This window comes from Strix aluco, chromosome 4, assembly GCF_031877795.1.
Source record: "Strix aluco isolate bStrAlu1 chromosome 4, bStrAlu1.hap1, whole genome shotgun sequence".
Taxonomy (NCBI): Eukaryota; Metazoa; Chordata; class Aves; order Strigiformes; family Strigidae; genus Strix; species Strix aluco.
The window spans coordinates 48,238,690-48,257,831 of record NC_133934.1 but is presented as its reverse complement, the minus strand read 5'-3'; the positions used below and the strand labels follow the sequence as shown (position 1 = coordinate 48,257,831).

The following is a 19,142-nucleotide window of genomic DNA, read 5'->3' as shown; positions in this document are numbered from 1 at the left end:
TGTTTTGTTCCAAATTGTTTCTTTGGGTGGAGAAATGGCTAAATAGGAAAAAACAATGTTGAATTTTATCACATTTCTGCAGTTTCACACAGAATTATGCTATATATACATACATATATATATTTGCGTGCTCTTCTGAAACACAGTAGGGCTTTCTTTTTCCAGAATGGTGTTCTTCAGGAAACGTGCCTTTTCTTTCAATACCTAGGGCATGTGTGGGCTGAAGACAAGGAAAAGGAAAAAAAAAAGTCTCGCTTTGTCTCTGTTAAACTCTTTTAGCACTGAAAGAAAGGCAATTTGTTTTGAACTTGGATTCACAATTCCAGTTGAATAGTTCAGGAAAGTCTAGGTTGACAATAATTGATTAATCAGTACAATAATTGATTAATTAGTTCAAATCCAATTTTTCTTATCTTCCCTGATATGGTAGAGCTAAGACTATATAGTTTTTGCAGCAGGTGTTGTCCCAAGAATATGACTTTGAGAACATGCTAAGAATATTTAAGTTCTGCCAGTCTCAGTATGAGAGCTAAAAATCTTCATAATGCTGGTGACCAGCTTTGACATGAGATCTCTGTTAGCAGCCTTCTGGCTATGCCTTCTCTTGCTTCACTTGTCAGAGGTTGTTTATGTATAAATGGGGGTGACCTGTGAAGGTAAAGTCAGGACAGAGATTCCCTCAAGGCTGCAAATGGTATGGGTCAATGAAGAATGTTGTACAATCCTACAAAGCCCAAAAATGTGTTGCGAAAAAAAAGACTTCCGCAGTTCCGTTACTCTCTGAGAGCAGACTATCATAGTCTTTCTTTTAGTCAGGGAAGATGGTTTACAATATCAAGTGAGAAAAGGCCAAGGGAAATCCTTGATGAAATGGTAATTTCTGACTAATGGCAATATAAAAAAACAAAGCCAGAATTTGACCAGCTGGAGAGCTGACCTAAAATCTACTTAGGTACTTGTCATGGAGGACAAGCACTACTGATCCATACATTTAAATGCTAGCTGTGTATGAAGGTAAGTGAATTGTGGAGCATAATCAGCCTCTAATTCTGGCACAAGGGCAGCAGGAAACTTCACTAGCTCCAGGCACAGAGGTTTGGTGCAATGAGAGTCTCTGCCTTGAAACCAGCCGCCAGGTGAATACATTCCTGCAGTTTTAACTTCAGATGTGCAAAGCTACGAGTGGTACCATTTCCACAGTGAACTGCTTTGCATCAGGATCACCCTGAAACAGCTGCAGTGAAATTTGTCAAGTGGTGTTGCACGGTCAATTTTGATCAGAAGAGATCAAGAAATTCATCCTGTATTGACCTTTAAATGGCAAAACCCAGGCTTTGTATTAATCTTCACAATCTGGTGGAAAAAGATCCCCGCCCAAGGACATTCTGTCCCTCCCCTTATGCTGAGAGATGAGTATATCTTGGGGACATGCTCATATCTATAGAGTTGAGTCTTGTCTTGTAGATACATCAGTGAAAGTTTAACAGATAGCATGTATTTGTTATACATGCTGTATCACAGTGATACTGCTTGATTTAATATCTTGTGTGAAGCTCACCAAATATATTAAACCATGAAGTCATTGTAAAATAACTGAATTGTCCTTCCCTGAAACATTTGTGTGACTTTTCACTCAGCTAAGCAAAGACAAACTCTGAAGATACATCTTCTGGAAAGCACAGGGAGGTTAGCATTTAGAGGTTATATATTCTCTTTGAACCAGGAGAGTGATTTTTTTCCTTCAGTTTTTAACTGCAGTTACTATGGTGATTGAGCTCTTAGACGTGGCGAACTGATGTCACTTCACCAGCTAAGACCTCAGGGGGAGGAAGAATTAGATTCCTGGCTTTGTTGCTTCTGTCACTGAACTTTCATTTGTCAAGCATTGAACAGAGACTTCTTCAAGAATATTTAAATGATACTGAAATTCTGTGGCTTGCAAACTTCACTTGCAGAATGAAACAATAGGTAAGTTCTATTCTAGTTAAGCTTACTCCAGAGCATCTAGGCCAGGTCTTTATCCCAGGTAAGTATCTGGCCAATTAGGTTGGATCTGCAAGTACAAGGGTGAAGGGACAGAATTCAACATATTATGTTAATGGCCAGAAGTTCTCATTTTAAATTTGCTGACAAGGTGGATGAAATCATGAGTTAGGGAGATTAGATAGTGCATAAAGGATGTAAGCAGAAAAAAACATTATGACATTACATATCCAACAGGAAGTAGCTTGCTTAGCCTGGAGAGGGCTATGATTGTAGCTTCTGTTAATAAGGGTCGGTGCATGGATAACCAGAATCAAATTCAGTAAACCAGCCATGTCCAGAGCATATCAGGTTTACCAGGAGTGTGCAACTGGCTCTGTGGCTATCTTGTAGGTCTGACACATCTTTATTGATGATCTAGACGAGGGGATCGAGTGCACGCTCAGTAAGTTTGCAGACGACACCAAGTTGGGGGGGAGTGTTGATCTGCTTGAGGGTAGGGAGGCTCTGCAGAGAGACCTGGACAGGCCGGAGTGATGGGCTAAGGCCAACTGTATGAGCTTCAGTAAGGCCAAATGCTGGGTGCTGCACTTGGGCCACAACAACCCCCAGCAGCGCTACAGGCTTGGGGAGGAGTGGCTGGAGAGCTGCCAGTCAGAGAGGGACCTGGGGGTGTTGATTGACAGCCGGCTGAACAGGAGCCAGCAGTGTGCCCAGGTGGCCAAGAAGGCCAATGGTATCCTGGCTTGCATCAGAAATAGCATGGCCAGCAGGGACAGGGAAGTGATCTTACCCCTGTACTCGGCACCGGTGAGGCTGCACCTCGATGACTGTGTTCAGTTTTGGGCCCCTCACTACAAAAAGGACATTGAATTACTGGAGCGTGTCCAGAGAAGGGCAACGAAGCTGGTGAAGGGTCTGGAGCACATGTCGTACGAGGAGCGGCTGAGGGAACTGGGGTTGTTTAGTCTGGAGAAGAGGAGGCTGAGGGGAGACCTCATCGCCCTCTACAGCTACCTGAAAGGAGGTTGCAGAGAGCTGGGGATGAGCCTCTTTAACCAAGTAATGAGTGATAAGACAAGAGGTAATGGCCTCAAGTTGTGCCAGGGAAGGTTTAGACTGGATATTAGGAAGTATTTTTTTACAGAACGGGTTGTTAGGCATTGGAATGGGCTGCCCAGGGAGGTGGTGGAGTCCCCATACCTGGAGGTGTTTAAGAGTAGGGTTGACATGGCGCTGAGGGATATGGTGTAGTTGGAACTGTCAGTGTTAGGTTAATGGTTGGACTGGATGATCTTCAAGGTCCTTTCCAACCTAGATGATTCTGTGATTCTGTAATTCTGTGATTTCCATGTGTTTGGCCTGTTGTTCGTTGCTCACTAGTGTGATGCACTAATACAGCAAGCATTTCTGGATGCCCTGGAGTCTGGTCAAAAATAGTGTTGCAAATAAACTTGAAGATACCAGGAAAATTTGCAGCTTTGCACTGTTACTGACACAGTTCTGATCTATAAAAGTTAGGAAAATAGCACATCATGTGTGATGACTGACTTCATCACTGTGTAAGCTTGTAGGATCTGTGGAGGGTCATGTCTCAAACTTAGCTAGACGTCTTGAAGCATGTAGCAGTTCTATTTTCATAAGTGATTTTTTTTTAACCAATACTTGAGTTTTGTTTATTGATGCATCATTCATTTCTAATAAATGGAAAAAAATGGGAAGTTATAAAAAATCCGTTAGGTGCTGCATGTTATCGGGAAAAAACTTTTAAGTACGGGTGCAGTTGTACAGAATACAAGTATGCAGTGACTAAGATGGTCATTCAGTGGTAATATCTCTGGAAGGTGATATCCTGTTAATATGAACATTTCCTTAACAATTATTAGATCTTTAAAAATTAATTTTAGGACTGCTTTTCCAAATGAAGAAGCTTTTCATCCAAAGTATGCATTTTTTTCCATTTGTGGCAAGAGCAACTCTTTGAAGTAAGATCCAAGACTGTAAATGATCTGGAAGTATAGATCAATTCTAGTCATAATTCTACACAATTTGAAAAGGGTTACTGTGTATAATTTCAGCTATCCCTGGACACAGTAATAGTAAAGCAAAACCTGTGGGAGTGTGTATGAGTGACAGAAAGTAAGAACTAAGACAGTAACTGCATTCTATGAATCTTCAGTGTGGCCACAGTCTCTCACAATTTCAGGGATAATGATTTAAAAGAAAAGGAGGACATGGAGAATCTTTAAACCCTGAATTCAGAGGAAAACTAGTTCTCCATCTACTATGTTTCATTTTCCTAGACAAACCCACATAATTTGTTTTCCTCAAATGACCACCACATACTCTTTCCAAGGTTTACCTCTTATTAACTCATAATTTCCTATTTCTTTTTGCCAGACACTGCCGTATGGATTACTAACACAGCTTCCTGAGGAGGTTAGGTTTTATCGTCATTAACATTTGAACTTGTTCATACATCCAGCGTTAGGTAAATTTAGTAGGCTGATCTTTCACTTAAGTTACTTATATATGCGATAGAAAGAGAAGCAGCACATGGTATAGAGCACCTAAATCAGGCTCCTGCTCTGAACTGTCCTCCAGAAAAGCCTCTCTTTCCTTTAAATGAATAGTCAAATAGGTGATCAAGGAACACTATCTTCTTAAATTAAGCATCATTTAGCAATAAAATATGATTTTGTTGTTTTACACTCCTCCGTTTGTGTAGGAACAAATAAAGGAATCAGGACTCCCCAGCTGATCAGTTAGCATGGCTGACAGTTGTGGAGGAGAAATATTTGATAAGCTGAACATCTTAGGGGTCAAGTGCATATGTTTGTGCGTATCTGTTCAGTTTTCATATTGTAACTGTTAATCTCTGTGGTTAGACTATGTGTAAAGGGCAGAGTCAGGGTGCATTAGAGATTTTAAGAAGTCTTTTTTTGCTTCAGTGGCTTTAGGATCAGACTCTACATGAAAGTAGAATCAGGTGCAACATGTTCCAGAGAGTTGCTGCTAAACAATACTGTATAAATAGAATTGTTCTGTTCCAGTCATTAAATCTAATTAGGCTTGAGAAGAGGTGAATTTGGCCTCTCAAGGTAAATTATATTATTCTATTAGTAATTAGCTTTAATTATGCTGCAATACATGACTCTCACTGCAAACAAAATAATCCCTATTAATTTCATATTTTTTACTAACTTTGAGTAAAATTACTAAAGTGTGAAATGCCATATTCAAGACAGTTATTTGAGATTAGACTGATGTAGATGACTCTGGTTTTGCTGTGATTTTAATATGGAGTGCAGCTTGGAAAAGATTGTCATTGCTTTTAGTTTTATCTGTTGATCCTCATCTTGTAGTCATCACTGCTTGAATGTGTAAGGACTGTATATTCAAACATCTGCTCCATCCACCTTTCTTCTGGCTGGCTGTGACATGCTCATCCTCTGGTCAGCGCTGTTTGCTGTTGTGTTACAGACCTTGCAAACAGCTTTCATCAAAATAAGGATTCAAGTGGTCTGTGTAATTCAAGACTTGCAACATGTTCATTCAAGGGGAGGGTCTTGGTTTCTGGCACCTACCAGTAAAAGCAAGCGTAACCTGAGCCTTGACCCCTGATTTCAGATGTACATTTCACTCAGGCTTTATAAATTGTATTTGAGTGATTTTCAGTGTGTTGTTCATGCAAAGAGCAACTGTGGCTAACCAAAGGCATAATTATTCACCTGGAATTATAAAGATCCTCTAAAATCAGAAATACTTATTAGAATATAATATTTTTCAAGATGCAAATATCATTCTTGAATTCATCCTTCTGCTCTAAATGTATTCCTGTCTTCATTCCAGTTATTAATGAGTAGCAGAGTTTTCAGCTTTTCATTTTTTCCTTCATTTTTCTAGGTTATTCAACAGAGAAATGAGGAATGCGACCACATTCAGTTTTTAATTGAAGAGAAGGAGTCTAAAGAAGAGGACTACTATGAAGACCTTGACAGATTTGAAGAAAACGGTACCCAAGAGTCTCGCATCAGTCCCTACACTTTCTGCAAGGCCTTTCCTTTCCACATAATATTTGACAGAGATCTCGTGGTCACGCAGTGTGGCAATGCTATATACAGAGTCCTTCCACAGGTTAGATAATTCTCATGCTGAATAATCATAGAGATTCCTAATGCTAGATGTTTCACAGGTTTATTTTAAAGATGAATAAAATATATTTAAGATTCTCTATCTAAGCAGCATTCCTGTGTAACTGTATACTTTTTACTACATTGTGCTCCTCTTGTTTGAAAAAGGTCTGTGAAAATAGCCCTAACTGTACAACAGCTCTGTTTCTTATAGTCATGTCCATGTGCAGTAACAGAATAAGCTTGAGCAGGGAAAATAATGATCACCCCCACGGTTCAGGTGTTAGCCTGATGCCCGATTCTTTCTTGTAGCTCACTCCAAGACACATTTGCTATGAAAGTGGGAGATAACTCTTTTAAAGTGGATGTGAGACAGTGCAACTTAGCCTGTGGTTCAGGAAATGGTCTTTCCCCTACTACTGTATAGTGTAGCAGCAGGTACATAGTCTGTATATATTACTTGACAGTAATGTTTTCAGTTACTTAAGCTGTCAGATGCACAGTAACTGAAGAGCAGAATAACAGAAGTTGTAGTGTACTTTCTTGGCTTGTGCATCAAAAGCATCAGTATTAACTAAGATGAGCCAAACTGTTTGTGATATATAGATATGTGTTCTGAACTGAATGTAGCTGCTGCAATTTCCTCTGGTTATTTACAGTAAAAGAGTACTCAGAGGTCCCTTTGAAGTTATATATACTGTATATGAATAGAATACCTCAGTTCTTGCCTGAAAGAGCTGACAGTGTTTCTAAAAATAAGCAACAGGTAAAAACAGTAATATGAGAGAAGCAAAAGGTAAGATGATGAAAACACCAAAGGATCTTTACAATTACGTAGGCTAATGTTGCACATACCATGTTGTTTCTGAATCATTGACATACTTTTAAAATGCAATTTCATGTTATTTGGTTTTTCCTGCAATTTGTTTTTGGTAATTTCTCTCTGAATTTTGTGGAGAGATTTGAAAGAAGAGCTCTGTAAGTAGCTCTGCCAGGTTTTTCCCAAGGGCATTCACAGAACAGCTATAACTAACTATTCAGTCTACTGAGAATGGCTGTCAGAATCCTTATTATCAGAGTTGATGCTTTAGAGAGCATAGCTTATTGAAAAAGAAGTTTGAAGGAGGTCACTTAGGAGGAAAACACTGGAAACCTTTTTTTACTGTAGAGTGGGAACAGTTTGACAGATAACGAATGTGGTAGTCTAACACAATTTTACAAATTTATCTTGCAGACCAGAATTGCACTTTGAAGTCAATAGACTTCTGATGTAAAATCCTTAATTTAAAAACCTTGTGTTTTAATGGAGAAATGCATACAGTATATATTCTCTTCCATTCAGTGTTGTAATCTAAGCAAATGGAATATAATTACTCCATGTATGTCTTTATTGTAAAGCATAACAATTTTTTTTTTTTTTTTTAATTCTAGCTGCAGCCAGGAAATTGCAGTCTGTTGTCAGTTTTCTCCTTGGTCCGGCCTCATATTGATATTAGTTTCCATGGGATCCTCTCACATATCAATACAGTCTTTGTACTGAGGACCAAGGTAACTAGAGAATATTCACCTGGCTTTTCTTTAAGTAAATATGCTTTGGAGAGATAAGAAGTGCTGAAAGCTCAGAAGTCTTCAGAGAAAATTCTTTGCCCAGTAGTATGCTCAGTCCCTTTTGAGTCTTGAGCCAAGAAAAAGTCACAGGTGTGAATTCATGTGTAGCTGTTGAGTGCTTTATGGGAATGGTAAAGTACATATACTTAATGTCTGATGCTTTCTTTGCAATGGGCCAACCCATTACACAGCATTGTACCAAAGTAAAAGTAGAAAGGCAATTACATTTACTTTTGCTTCATAACAGTATGGGAGACAAATATGAAATGTGTTCTTGCTGGGGCCCATATGTTCATACATAGTTCTGTGTCCTTTTCTCTAGAGAGGGCAGGAGAGGAGGCGGGTGATATGAATGAATGCAGCATGTAGAGTAGCACCTACTGTGTCAAGGAGCCTGTTTATTTATAGAAAACTGTACCTGAAAGAAACCGACGAGATTTCTTAGAGATGCTCCCAGGCACAGATAGAACTTCATAGAATAGGCAATACTTTTGGCAAACTATTGTTAAAAAATGACGCAGAAGAAAACAAGAAGTTATGAGCATGAAAGATACCATGCTTTATATCTTTGAGGTAGCAAATCACAGTATTAAAATATGGGTAGTGTGTGGTGTTCAAATGAGAAATTAATTGGGTTTTAATGTGGGCTGTAACTCTATTTCAAACATTCTGACTGCCTTCATAGTGAAGGCATTTACATATGTTGCCTGGAGTGTAATACATGTACCATTGCCCTTATATAATTGTGACTTTTCGTCACCAGGAGGGGCTGCTGGATGTGGAAAAGCTGGAGTGTGAAGATGAACTGACTGGAACAGAAATCAGCTGCTTACGCCTGAAAGGGCAAATGATCTACTTGCCTGAAGCAGACAGTATTCTTTTTCTTTGTTCACCGAGGTGCTTTAAACATTAAGAGTTCTATAATACTGATTTTCATTTTATAGTTACTAATTTTAACAACACTTATGAGGGTAGTACTACAGGCATTAATTGGTTCAATTGATTTCATTGATTTTCATGTGTTTATATTAAAAGAGGGAAGAGCTTCAGAACTTGACTGATTCTTAAATAATTGAATATAAACATTGGGATGCTCTGGCCCAGTTTGTACAAATGGGAATTCCTCATGATTCCATGATTTTTGGCAACTGTTGTCCTCTGTTTCTTACTCTGAGTGTGCTAAGAAATACCACAATGATTTGGTTTCCTATGTGGATTCATATATTCTTGCAGTAGTTTTAATGTAATAGAGCAGTGATGATTATAAAGAAGTAGTTGGAATGGGGAATTAAATGGATGGCTTCTTTAGCTAAGAGCATGTTGAGCTAACACATCAGATTACACAGTTATGATACGTTAATCTCCTGTGTAAAAGGGGGAGAGTGCATGAAGACAGAAAGGAAAGAGACTACCTTAACGTATTTCGTAGAAGGGATGTTGTACAGCTCATCACAAGTTCAGAAGCATAATCTTTCTTCTGTTATTCAGCAGCCTCTGCTGTTCATTTGAGTTTTAAATGCTCCTTTGGTGAGTTTAATTGTACCCATATTATTATATATTTCTCCACATTGCAGTGTGATGAATTTGGATGATTTAACCAGAAGAGGTTTATATCTGAGTGACATTCCATTACATGATGCTACCCGCGATCTGGTTCTTTTGGGAGAGCAGTTCAGAGAGGAATATAAACTGACTCAAGAGCTTGAGATTCTCACTGACAGACTGCAGCACACACTGCGTGCACTGGAAGATGAAAAGAAAAAGACAGACACGTAAGAACCAAATCCTGATTTTGAGCTGAAACAGTCACAGCAATATATTATTTATAGCTACCTTCTTCAAAAAGTAACAGAATCTTGGAAGGAATACAAGAGATATTCAGGGCCGATAATTTTGGAGTCAAGAAAGAACATTTTACTTTAACGCCTCATAGGGTGTTTCTTTATTTAGATTGTCAAATGTCATCTGCAGTCTGGGCTGCTACACGCACAGGTGTTTTGCTGGCTCCTTCACTGAAAAGGAGAGTTATGAGAAGTGAACTGACAGTCCTTTTTGCTTTGTGAATTACCTAAAACAGTACTTTGCAGACTTTCTTAACATGCAGTCTCTGTGACCAAGATGAATTTGATGAATGCCCAAATGCTACTATTTGACAAGAGTTCTGTAACCAGCTGTAGACCACTTTGTCTTTCCGGATTGCCATGCTCACAAGTTAATAGAACAGAAAAACATATCTTTGAAAACAGTCTATGTGAAGGTGAAGTCTTGCAGTAGACTAATGCTATGAATTTGATTTTATAGTTACCTGTAGAAATGGTTTAGAGGCTATCTAGATAATACTGCTATCTAGATGTAAGTACATAACAGTAGTAAAGTATATGCATTGGGCCCCAAATCCATTTCTACAGGTAACTATAAAATCAAATTCATAGCATAGTCTGTGGCAGCTCAGTTCAAGGACTACTGGCAGGTAAATTAAACAAAAGTTTGTGTGAAAAGCAGTGTGGGGTTGATGGTTGACTCTCATTTATAAAACATAGTTCTCATCTCTGTAATAAAAGAATTCCTTGTGGATTTTTTTTTCTGTAGTAGAGTAATGGAAATGATTGTAAAAAGACTTGAAAAGGATGGACAGAAGAGTCAAAGAAAAAGGAAGCCTAAAAAATATTTTTTCTATTCATTTCTGTTGACTTGCTTTATAAAGTCATTTTATCTTCAGGAATTCTAGCCTTCTTGGCAGCTGCTGGAACAGACAGTGTCAGTTGCTATATCATGTGCCAAAAGTATTCACTAATTATAACTCATGCAGTAGTGAACTTGCCAAAAATGCAACTAATGAGGGTATGTGCAGGAGGCTGTATACAAAGTGATGCTTAAGATCTGTGAAACAGTCAAGACATCTTCAGCTTGCCCACTTAGCTGTGTAGGGAGGGAAACACAGCTTAAGATTGCAGTTAGAAAGTTGAAGGAATGCACATGAGAGTAGGGTGAAGCTGTGTATGTGATTTAGATTTTATTTGCATAATTTGTAATATGAACAAGTTTTAGTATGTCATATAGACTATTAATTTTTTTTAAAATACAATAAACCCTAAAAGCAGCATTCACAACAGAAGAGGAGGCATTTAGCAATGCATGAATTGATCAAAAGTGGAATACTGTTTGATCTCTTTATGGCCTTTTTTGCAGTTTTTTGCAGTTTTTATGGTTCTGTGAGCAAAACCAGATTATTTGAGCTGAGGATAAGGCAGAAATACTTAAGCAATAAGCAAAAATGATCCAAGACACTATTAACAGATCATGTGGGAAGAGTTAGTAATATATGCCTCATTCTGTTGGTAATTTAGATGTGTGTCATTTAATGTATGTTTGAAATGTCGTGGCTTTAGGTATGCTGATATAGATCAGCTCCCGTTTCCCAAATAACATACTTCTCAGTAAACTGCTCTTTGATGATGTGAGTATGTTATAAACCCTATGGGAGGTACTAAGTTAATATCTGCAGAGTGCCAATATAAAGACCTTTCCCCACATTCTTTCTGTTTTGCTTGTGCTTTTCTTTCCTTACATGTTTAGATTACTGTACTCTGTTCTACCACCATCAGTGGCAAATGAGCTGAGACACAAGCGTCCTGTTCCAGCTAAGCGGTATGACAATGTGACCATTCTTTTCAGTGGCATTGTTGGATTCAATGCCTTCTGTAGTAAACATGCCTCTGGAGAGGGAGCCATGAAGATTGTTAATCTTCTAAATGATCTTTACACAAGATTTGATATTCTGACTGATTCACGGAGGAATCCATTTGTTTATAAGGTAAGCAGAAGTATTTAATCTGTGACTTTTCAATAATTTACTATCATGTCACTCTTTTCCATCCTTTGCATTTTAGGTTTTTTTAAAAAAATAGTTATGTTCTCAGTCTTTGAACTCTGTTACCTGATATTACATAGCTAAAGAAGAGTATGCTGTTTATCTCTAAATGTGTGAAGGAACATAAAAGGCTTACCAGGATTTCTGCACAGTCACCCCTTAGGTGGATATATAAATCTACTTCCATATTTAGCAGATGTGAACATTTATACAAGTAGTTTGTGGTTCTGCTGGCCCTGTGCTTTAAGTTTTTTAGTCATTTACCTGGGTCTCCTGGTTGTAAATTACAACTTACTATGCAGTTATTCAATGTGAATTTCATTCCTTTATTAGGAATGAGGTGTAGTTTCAGATCAGCTGGTAGCAGGTGGATAGGCAGAGACACATATATATGTACATGTGTATGCTTGTGTGTTTATTTGTATAAGATTCATTCCTAGCTTTTACTAGAAATCAATTTTATGTCCTGTACCAAGTGAATCAAGGGTGTGAATCAAAACAAGCATAGCACTCAGTTTCTACAGAAATTCAGAAGACCCCAAAAGAAACTTGGCTCAAGTTCACACAATCACAGTGTCATTCTAATTTGTTACATTGTGGGCATACAAAAAATTCTCTCCAATAACAAGCAGAGATGACGGGAATTAGGGTGATTTGAATGAAAGTGAAGGGAAACTATTTGAAAGGACAAGCAGTCTTAAAGGAAGCACTTCATCCATTCCAGTACTCAAAAGCACATGATAATAAAGTAATTGAAAAATATATATCCTGATAGGTGGAAACAGTTGGGGACAAGTATATGACAGTGAGTGGTCTACCAGAGCCTTGCATTCATCATGCACGATCTATCTGTCACCTGGCATTGGATATGATGGAAATAGCAGGCCAAGTTCAAGTAGATGGTGAGCCTGTACAGGTTAGTAAATGTGTGGGCTTGAATGAAGAGCCTGTTCTTTGGTATGATGATAATGCTTTAAAATATGATAATGCTCAAGTCCCAGTCTGTGTGAGCTTTGATGCTGTTAGATTTTGAGACTGAGACATGTACAGATAATATGAAGAATCACATGTAGATGTGACATGTGCAGTTCCCAGACCTCAAAATCTAATTATTGTGATTAACTTTTTAAAGGACTGAATTAGGTCCACATCACTTATGTCTATTTTCCAATCTAATCAACAAATTCCCATTGCCATCAAATACAATTTGTTGAGTCTTCTTCATCTCAATGAACAGAACAATAATATTCCCTCACTGATACTTTTGATCATGCTTCAGATCCTCACATCAGCATGAGAAAATATTCCATTAAAAAGTACAGTTCCATAGGCAGTTATGGCAATGATTACTGGCAACGCTGTATATTAGTGGAAGTTCATTCATTGTGGGATTTTATGAAGATATTGTGACATTAATACACATCTGGGGAGGCTTCATTGACCTGTCCTCATCAGAAGGCTGTGAGAGCAAAATAAGTACTGAGTGTGATGCATGTTTCTATTTACATGAATGTTATTGATCTAACACCTAGCTCAGATCTTTGTACTTCTGTCACTGGGCAAAGAAGTGAGAAGGTTTGATTTGGGGCTTTACAATAGCTATAATGTGTTACAAGAATGAGCTTCTCCAAACCACTGTCCTGTCTCTTGAGCTTTTAAATGCAATATACCATGATGTTTCCTCTGACAAACATCTTTTTCTTGACCTACACCATCCATTTCTGCATATTCTGAGCGCTCATTAAACACAGACCTGCAGAGTATGCCTCTCTTTCCATTTCTTTTAATTTCACAGTACATAATAGCAGCATGGCATAGTGCATGCTGGAGAAATATGGACTTTGTTCTTTCATGTGGGAGACAGAGCCATGACACCACACTACAACGAAAACAAGTGACACAAAACAAAATGCAAGGCTTTGAAGAAGCAGGGGTGTCACACTGAAAAAATAAACTCCAGTAGACTTAAATGGCATAATACCTGTATTTAGTCAGAAACATCAGATTAGTTACATTGATTTTCAATATTCAAACTCTTTTTCTTTTCTCTCTAAAGATAACAATAGGGATCCATACTGGTGAGGTAGTCACAGGTGTCATAGGCCAAAGGATGCCACGTTACTGTCTCTTTGGAAATACTGTCAATCTAACAAGCAGAACAGAAACTACTGGAGAAAAAGGAAAGATCAATGTCTCTGAATATACTTACAGGTGAGTGATGCAGTATTTTTATTGGTGTTGACATCTTAAAAGAAATCACTTTGTCAGCATAACATCAAAATGTCTTTGGAGTTGAAAGTGACAGGACTCCTGCAACACATTACTTAAGTACATGAGTTCTCATGAAACTGTATGGCAGAGTGCATTATAATATACCGTTATTGGTATGCAAATATAATAATGATCTAGAGATAGATTTGACTCTTGTTAATTTCCTCACATATCTGTAGCATGTTTAATATTTTATGTAGTGAGTGGTGTGCATGCATAGTACATACATTTACATGTTTTCTCTTTCAATTTCAGGTGTCTTATGACACCAGAAAATTCAGATCCTCAGTTCCACCTGGAGTACAGGGGTCCAGTTTCTATGAAGGGTAAAAAAGAACCAATGCAGGTTTGGTTTTTGTCCAGAAAGAGTACAGAGACAGAGGTATGACTAACTAAAGTGTATTTTTTTTTTTAAACAAGGCATAAACATGGCAAGTTTAATCTAAACCATTGAGATCCATTTGCATTTGCAAAACTAAACGTTCCCTAGAAAAAACTTAGTTTTGTACAACACTATTTCATTAATGCATTTACTATCTTGACAGCACGTTAAAGTCCTTGATTATTTGTCTTCGCAGTTTGTGCAGTCCCTGAAAGAATACTTTTGTATTTTAAAAAGTCCTTGAGGGAATGCTAAGTGTTTAAATATTTATATCTCCCTCTTCTTACAGATTTCTCCACTGTACTAGATTTTGCAATATAATGTCCGTTTCTGTTTAGCTGACATGTTTGGTTATCAGCACTTCAAAATTCACCATTTGCTTACAGTGAGTGAAGAAATGTGCCTTCAAATATTTAGGCAACAGTCCAGAAACTACTTGCAGGCAGGTTCACACCTGATGTGTATGGTGGTCTGTTAACCCCAGATGGATCTGCTTGTTCATGATAGAGGTCTCGCTTTAGAAATATGTAGGGTGAAAACTATTTCTTCTAAATTACATATGAGCCTAAATCCTCTTCTCAAAATGATGTAGGGTAAAGCTCTTCAAGCACTGAGTGGTCTTTAAGCTTATGCCTCAATTTCAGAAGTCTGGGCATGTATTAATCAAAATCTCATTAAAAGCCAATGAAATCTAGACTCATAAGTGTGCACAAACTCAAACACTTAATCAGGTTACAGTATGCCAGCTGGTTTGCCATAGCTGAGCAGGTGCATATAGTCCATCCATTGCCAACAGGGAGGAAAAAAAGGGTAAAAGTAATTTACATAGCTTGAATTTTGTCTGAAGGTAATACAAAAAGAAATTGAGTTTTAAGCTAATGTATTTAATCTTAAAAATACACCTGACTAACATAATGAAAGTCATCAGTTACCCTGGCTGAAATAATTCTTGTAAGTCACAGGAGATTAATTACACATCTGAATACTCATGTGCTTCTGAAAATGAAATTTAGGCTGTTAAACTGTTTTGGTTCTTTAGGAAACGTAGTCCAGATTTATTACCACTGGTACCCAGGTATATGAATACTGAGTTTTTAATGGTAACTCCCAGCATTAGCCCCAGTGTTAAACTTCAAGGGAGAGCCTGTACTTTAACTCTGCTGAAGTCTGTATTTTAGTATATATTACTTACAATAATATTCTGGGTGCCACTTTTGATAATACTTTTCTATTTTTATTCTATATCAAGATTAACTATAATTTCACATGGCTACCATTCTTTCAAATCTATAGTTGTATTTAAAATATGTTTTAATTAAACACCTTTCACGTTTTTCTGCATTATAAATTATGTCCTATCATTTGTAGCAGGGCACATTGTAATTTTAAATGTAAAATTTCAGAAGGGTACTGAGTCAGGTGGGTATTTTCCTTGTTTCAGCCTCGCACATGTTCAGATAGTTCAGAATTTTAAATACTGCAATCTCCTTTTAGAGATCTTGTACAACAGTTGTTTTTGTTAATCCTCACAGCAGTCCTGAGAGGTACTTGCTTATACTATTATCTAGTAATTGAGCTTTGTAGAGTGGGATATGGGGGCAGGAATAAACCTGACAGAAAAATACCGTCAACCTGGTTTTCAGAAGCACTTAAGACTCACAGTTTAATCACACTCAAAAAACCTCTCTAATTTTTTTAGTTTTTGTTAGCTTTTGTTTAGTTTTTGTTAATTCTGAAAATCAGACATGCATGTAATTCTTACAGATAGAAGGACTTCTCCCATCATATGAAGGTATCTCTTCTAAATTGTAGTAAATTTGGGGGAGTAGGAGACTAGAAAGATACATTCATGTGGTGATAGAAACTGATAATCATTTTGTCAGAGGTGATTTTGAAAAGTGAAAGAATATAATACTCTGATGTCTTAATTCTTTTTCACTCCCTGCACAATTTCATCTGTCCATACACAAAAAGATGCACTGAGTTTACTCCTTTAAGATTTTCTGAACTGTTTGCAGTTTCTCTTTGTCTTGTGACAACTCTTCATGTTACTTCTGGCACTTTATAGGCTGTACATAATAGTTGTAGTCCAAAAGCAGAAATCAGATAACCAACTTTTTGTATTTGATTACCTTAGAGTAATAGCTTTGCTTTAGGCAAGAGTGTAGTCTTGGTTTTCTTGTCAAAATCTTATTCTCTCTGACCTTTCAAACGCATACACATGGTAATGTATTATCACGTGCAGTGCTGTTAATTTCAGGGGGACTGTTCGTAACAATAAATATGGCATGTTAACATTTATTCAGAAACTACACGGTAAATTTCCTGAGAGGTCACTCCAGACTATTGCAGGAAGTGGCTTATAGAAGTAAACATGAAAATATTTCTTAAATCATCCTGAAGATATTTTTGCTGATTATTCTTTTATCATGAATTTTTCTACCTCCAATATCTTTAAATCTAGGATAGATTCACATTAGTGATATATTTTTCTTGTCATTATATCTCTCAGAGAGTGATTTCTCAGTTCAGCATTTTCAAATTTATCAGCATAATATTTTACCCTGAAGCCCAGTAATTAATATGTGGTGAGGAAAGAAGACAAAATACTTACAGCTGGTATAGAGATGTGAAACCAAGGCTTAAAATACGCTCTTTCTGCTAGGCCTGTAGAAAATGATAGGATTGGAACAGCTCAGCATACCTCAAACTTGGTTCCTAAGTTGGCATCTCTGATGCCAGTGACTGTGAGCAGTAGTTACTTCTGAGAAAGACCGGATTTACGAGAATCAGTGTTGGTTTGGAGAACTGCTCCTTTACCTTTTTCCACTTAAGATATCTCTTTCATGATACCATTACAACAAAAATCAGAACTGCATCAGAAATATACATAGAACAAAAGCAACTGTGACCAATTACTCATTTTGCATCCACTTGTTTGCATGTTATAAGATTAATCATTACTATTATTATTATTTTAACAGAGGTTCAGTTGCAGCTTCTCTCTTGAGACACAGATTTGTTGTAAAAAATAAAGTTTGCAGAGAGCCTCAGATGTCTGACTGCAATTTCCATCGTTCCACACTTTCAAATATCTTTCCCTTCTGCCATGTCCCCACATTACTGATGGGAACAAGTTAAAAGTATCTCAGTCAGAGCTGGTAGTTCATTAGGGAATGTAGGAGTTGTTAGGTTCCTACATACAACACATACGAAAGAAATACATGCGTTATCTATGCTGTGTTTTATTATTTTTATTATTTACTGATACTGGTTGCAAGTTGTAAAATGTATTTTGTCACTGCATTGACCCACCGTGTTGTTTCTTCAAAGAAAATCCCTTACTTCTCAAATTCTACTTGCATGCACTCAAGGAAACAAAGCAAGATGCTTTCTGAGCTGAGGGAAGAGGAAGAGGATGCTGGATAGGGTGCAGTACTGTCTCCAAACAGGGTGCCAGGCAGTAAGGTTGAGTTATGGATGTTATTTCACATCATATCTCCCATTGCCATGTGCAATACCATTGTCTTTTGCCCTACTCCTGAAATCATACTCACCATTTTTCTCCTGGCTCGCCTGCTATTTTTTTTTTCCTTAATGTTTGGTATTGTTATCTCTGCTATGAGCATGTATTTCAAGCTTTCCTTTTTTTGATACACATTTTTGCACGTCAGTCACGTGGCCCTTCCTACCACCGGATAAGATTGGATAACATTTTGTAGTATGCACGCCACAACTAACCACTTCAATCTGATGCTTCACATCTTCGTCTCTGAAGTATAGTGGTTACGTGAATCAGTGACATTTCTGGAAAGATAGGTATTTCAGTTGTTGGGCAGAACAATGAACCTAAAGAACTTATTTAAAAATAATAACTAAAGCAGCATTATGAAAATTACTGTATAAATGTTTATCAGATTTAGTTCTGCTATGACCATGTTTCCATTCATTTTGTGAATAACGCTTCATGCACTGTAAATTCCTGGTTAGAAAAAGTTTCCTCTTTTGTATCATCCTGCATTTTCCCTTTGTAGACACTATGTAAACATTTTCTATATTGAACAGGGGCAGTTGTTTGTCTGATACTGCCATTTGAAGCATGTGCCAATGTACTTTTACTGAAATGCTGTTCACTTGCAATGTATTTTCCATTGGTTTATATTAACTAAATTCAGTTGTCATGTTAATAATAGATTGCTGGACAATTTTAGACTACCTGTAGTGCTTTGATTCTTTTCTGATGGAGCCCCCAAAATTGAAAGGCATGCTGCTGGGACATGGTTGTCATGGTTGCCTTCTGGTTTAGTCTCTCTAATTTTCAGAAATGATCTTATTTTATTCCTTGGGAGGACCTGATAATATCCTAGGCATCATGGCATAATTAAAGGATATAAGGGGACATAGTGTCTTTCATCAGCTGATACAGTTAGTAAAAGTGGATGAAGTTTCAGATGCATAGACCTTCCGTAACTTCAACATACAGTGCATTTTTATGTGAATAATATCCATTCTTATCTGACTGATAATTTCTGAATATTTGCATTATAAAATAGGATAGTGCAATTACTTTGTGTATAGAAATTGTCTATATCTAGTATACCTTATCAGCACAGAATATATATGTATAAATGTTTCATGTTAATGTGCAAAAGAAATGGCAATAAATTATTTTTTCCACTGATTTATAGAAATGTTGGGATTTTATTTTTGGTGAAAGCTGTATTTCATTCTTTGATACAAAACAAGTACGTTCTCCATTCCATAATTTGAAGTCCAAGTTTAAATAAACTATCGAGTCATTGTTCCAATGTTTGCAAATGTCCAAGAGTCTCCCACATTCAGGTTAATGGATGACATCCTCGGATTAAACTAGTGTTCAAAATGTGTAGATTAA

The 19,142-nt window shown here is 37.3% G+C and overlaps 1 protein-coding gene across 1 annotated transcript in view; it reads left to right on the top strand.

The window, feature by feature from the left end:
- The window catches only part of GUCY1B1 (guanylate cyclase 1 soluble subunit beta 1), a 46,964-nt gene extending 28,035 nt beyond the window's left edge, over nucleotides 1–18,929 (top strand). The window contains exons 6-14 of the mRNA XM_074822963.1: nucleotides 5,890–6,120; nucleotides 7,548–7,664; nucleotides 8,488–8,621; nucleotides 9,299–9,496; nucleotides 11,301–11,538; nucleotides 12,371–12,511; nucleotides 13,652–13,806; nucleotides 14,122–14,248; nucleotides 17,623–18,929. Of these exons, the coding sequence (XP_074679064.1) occupies nucleotides 5,890–6,120; nucleotides 7,548–7,664; nucleotides 8,488–8,621; nucleotides 9,299–9,496; nucleotides 11,301–11,538; nucleotides 12,371–12,511; nucleotides 13,652–13,806; nucleotides 14,122–14,248; nucleotides 17,623–17,646 (1,365 nt within the window). The 3' untranslated portion in view covers nucleotides 17,647–18,929. The remainder of the gene's footprint in view (nucleotides 1–5,889; nucleotides 6,121–7,547; nucleotides 7,665–8,487; nucleotides 8,622–9,298; nucleotides 9,497–11,300; nucleotides 11,539–12,370; nucleotides 12,512–13,651; nucleotides 13,807–14,121; nucleotides 14,249–17,622) is intronic.
- The last annotated feature ends 213 nt before the right edge of the window (nucleotides 18,930–19,142 follow it).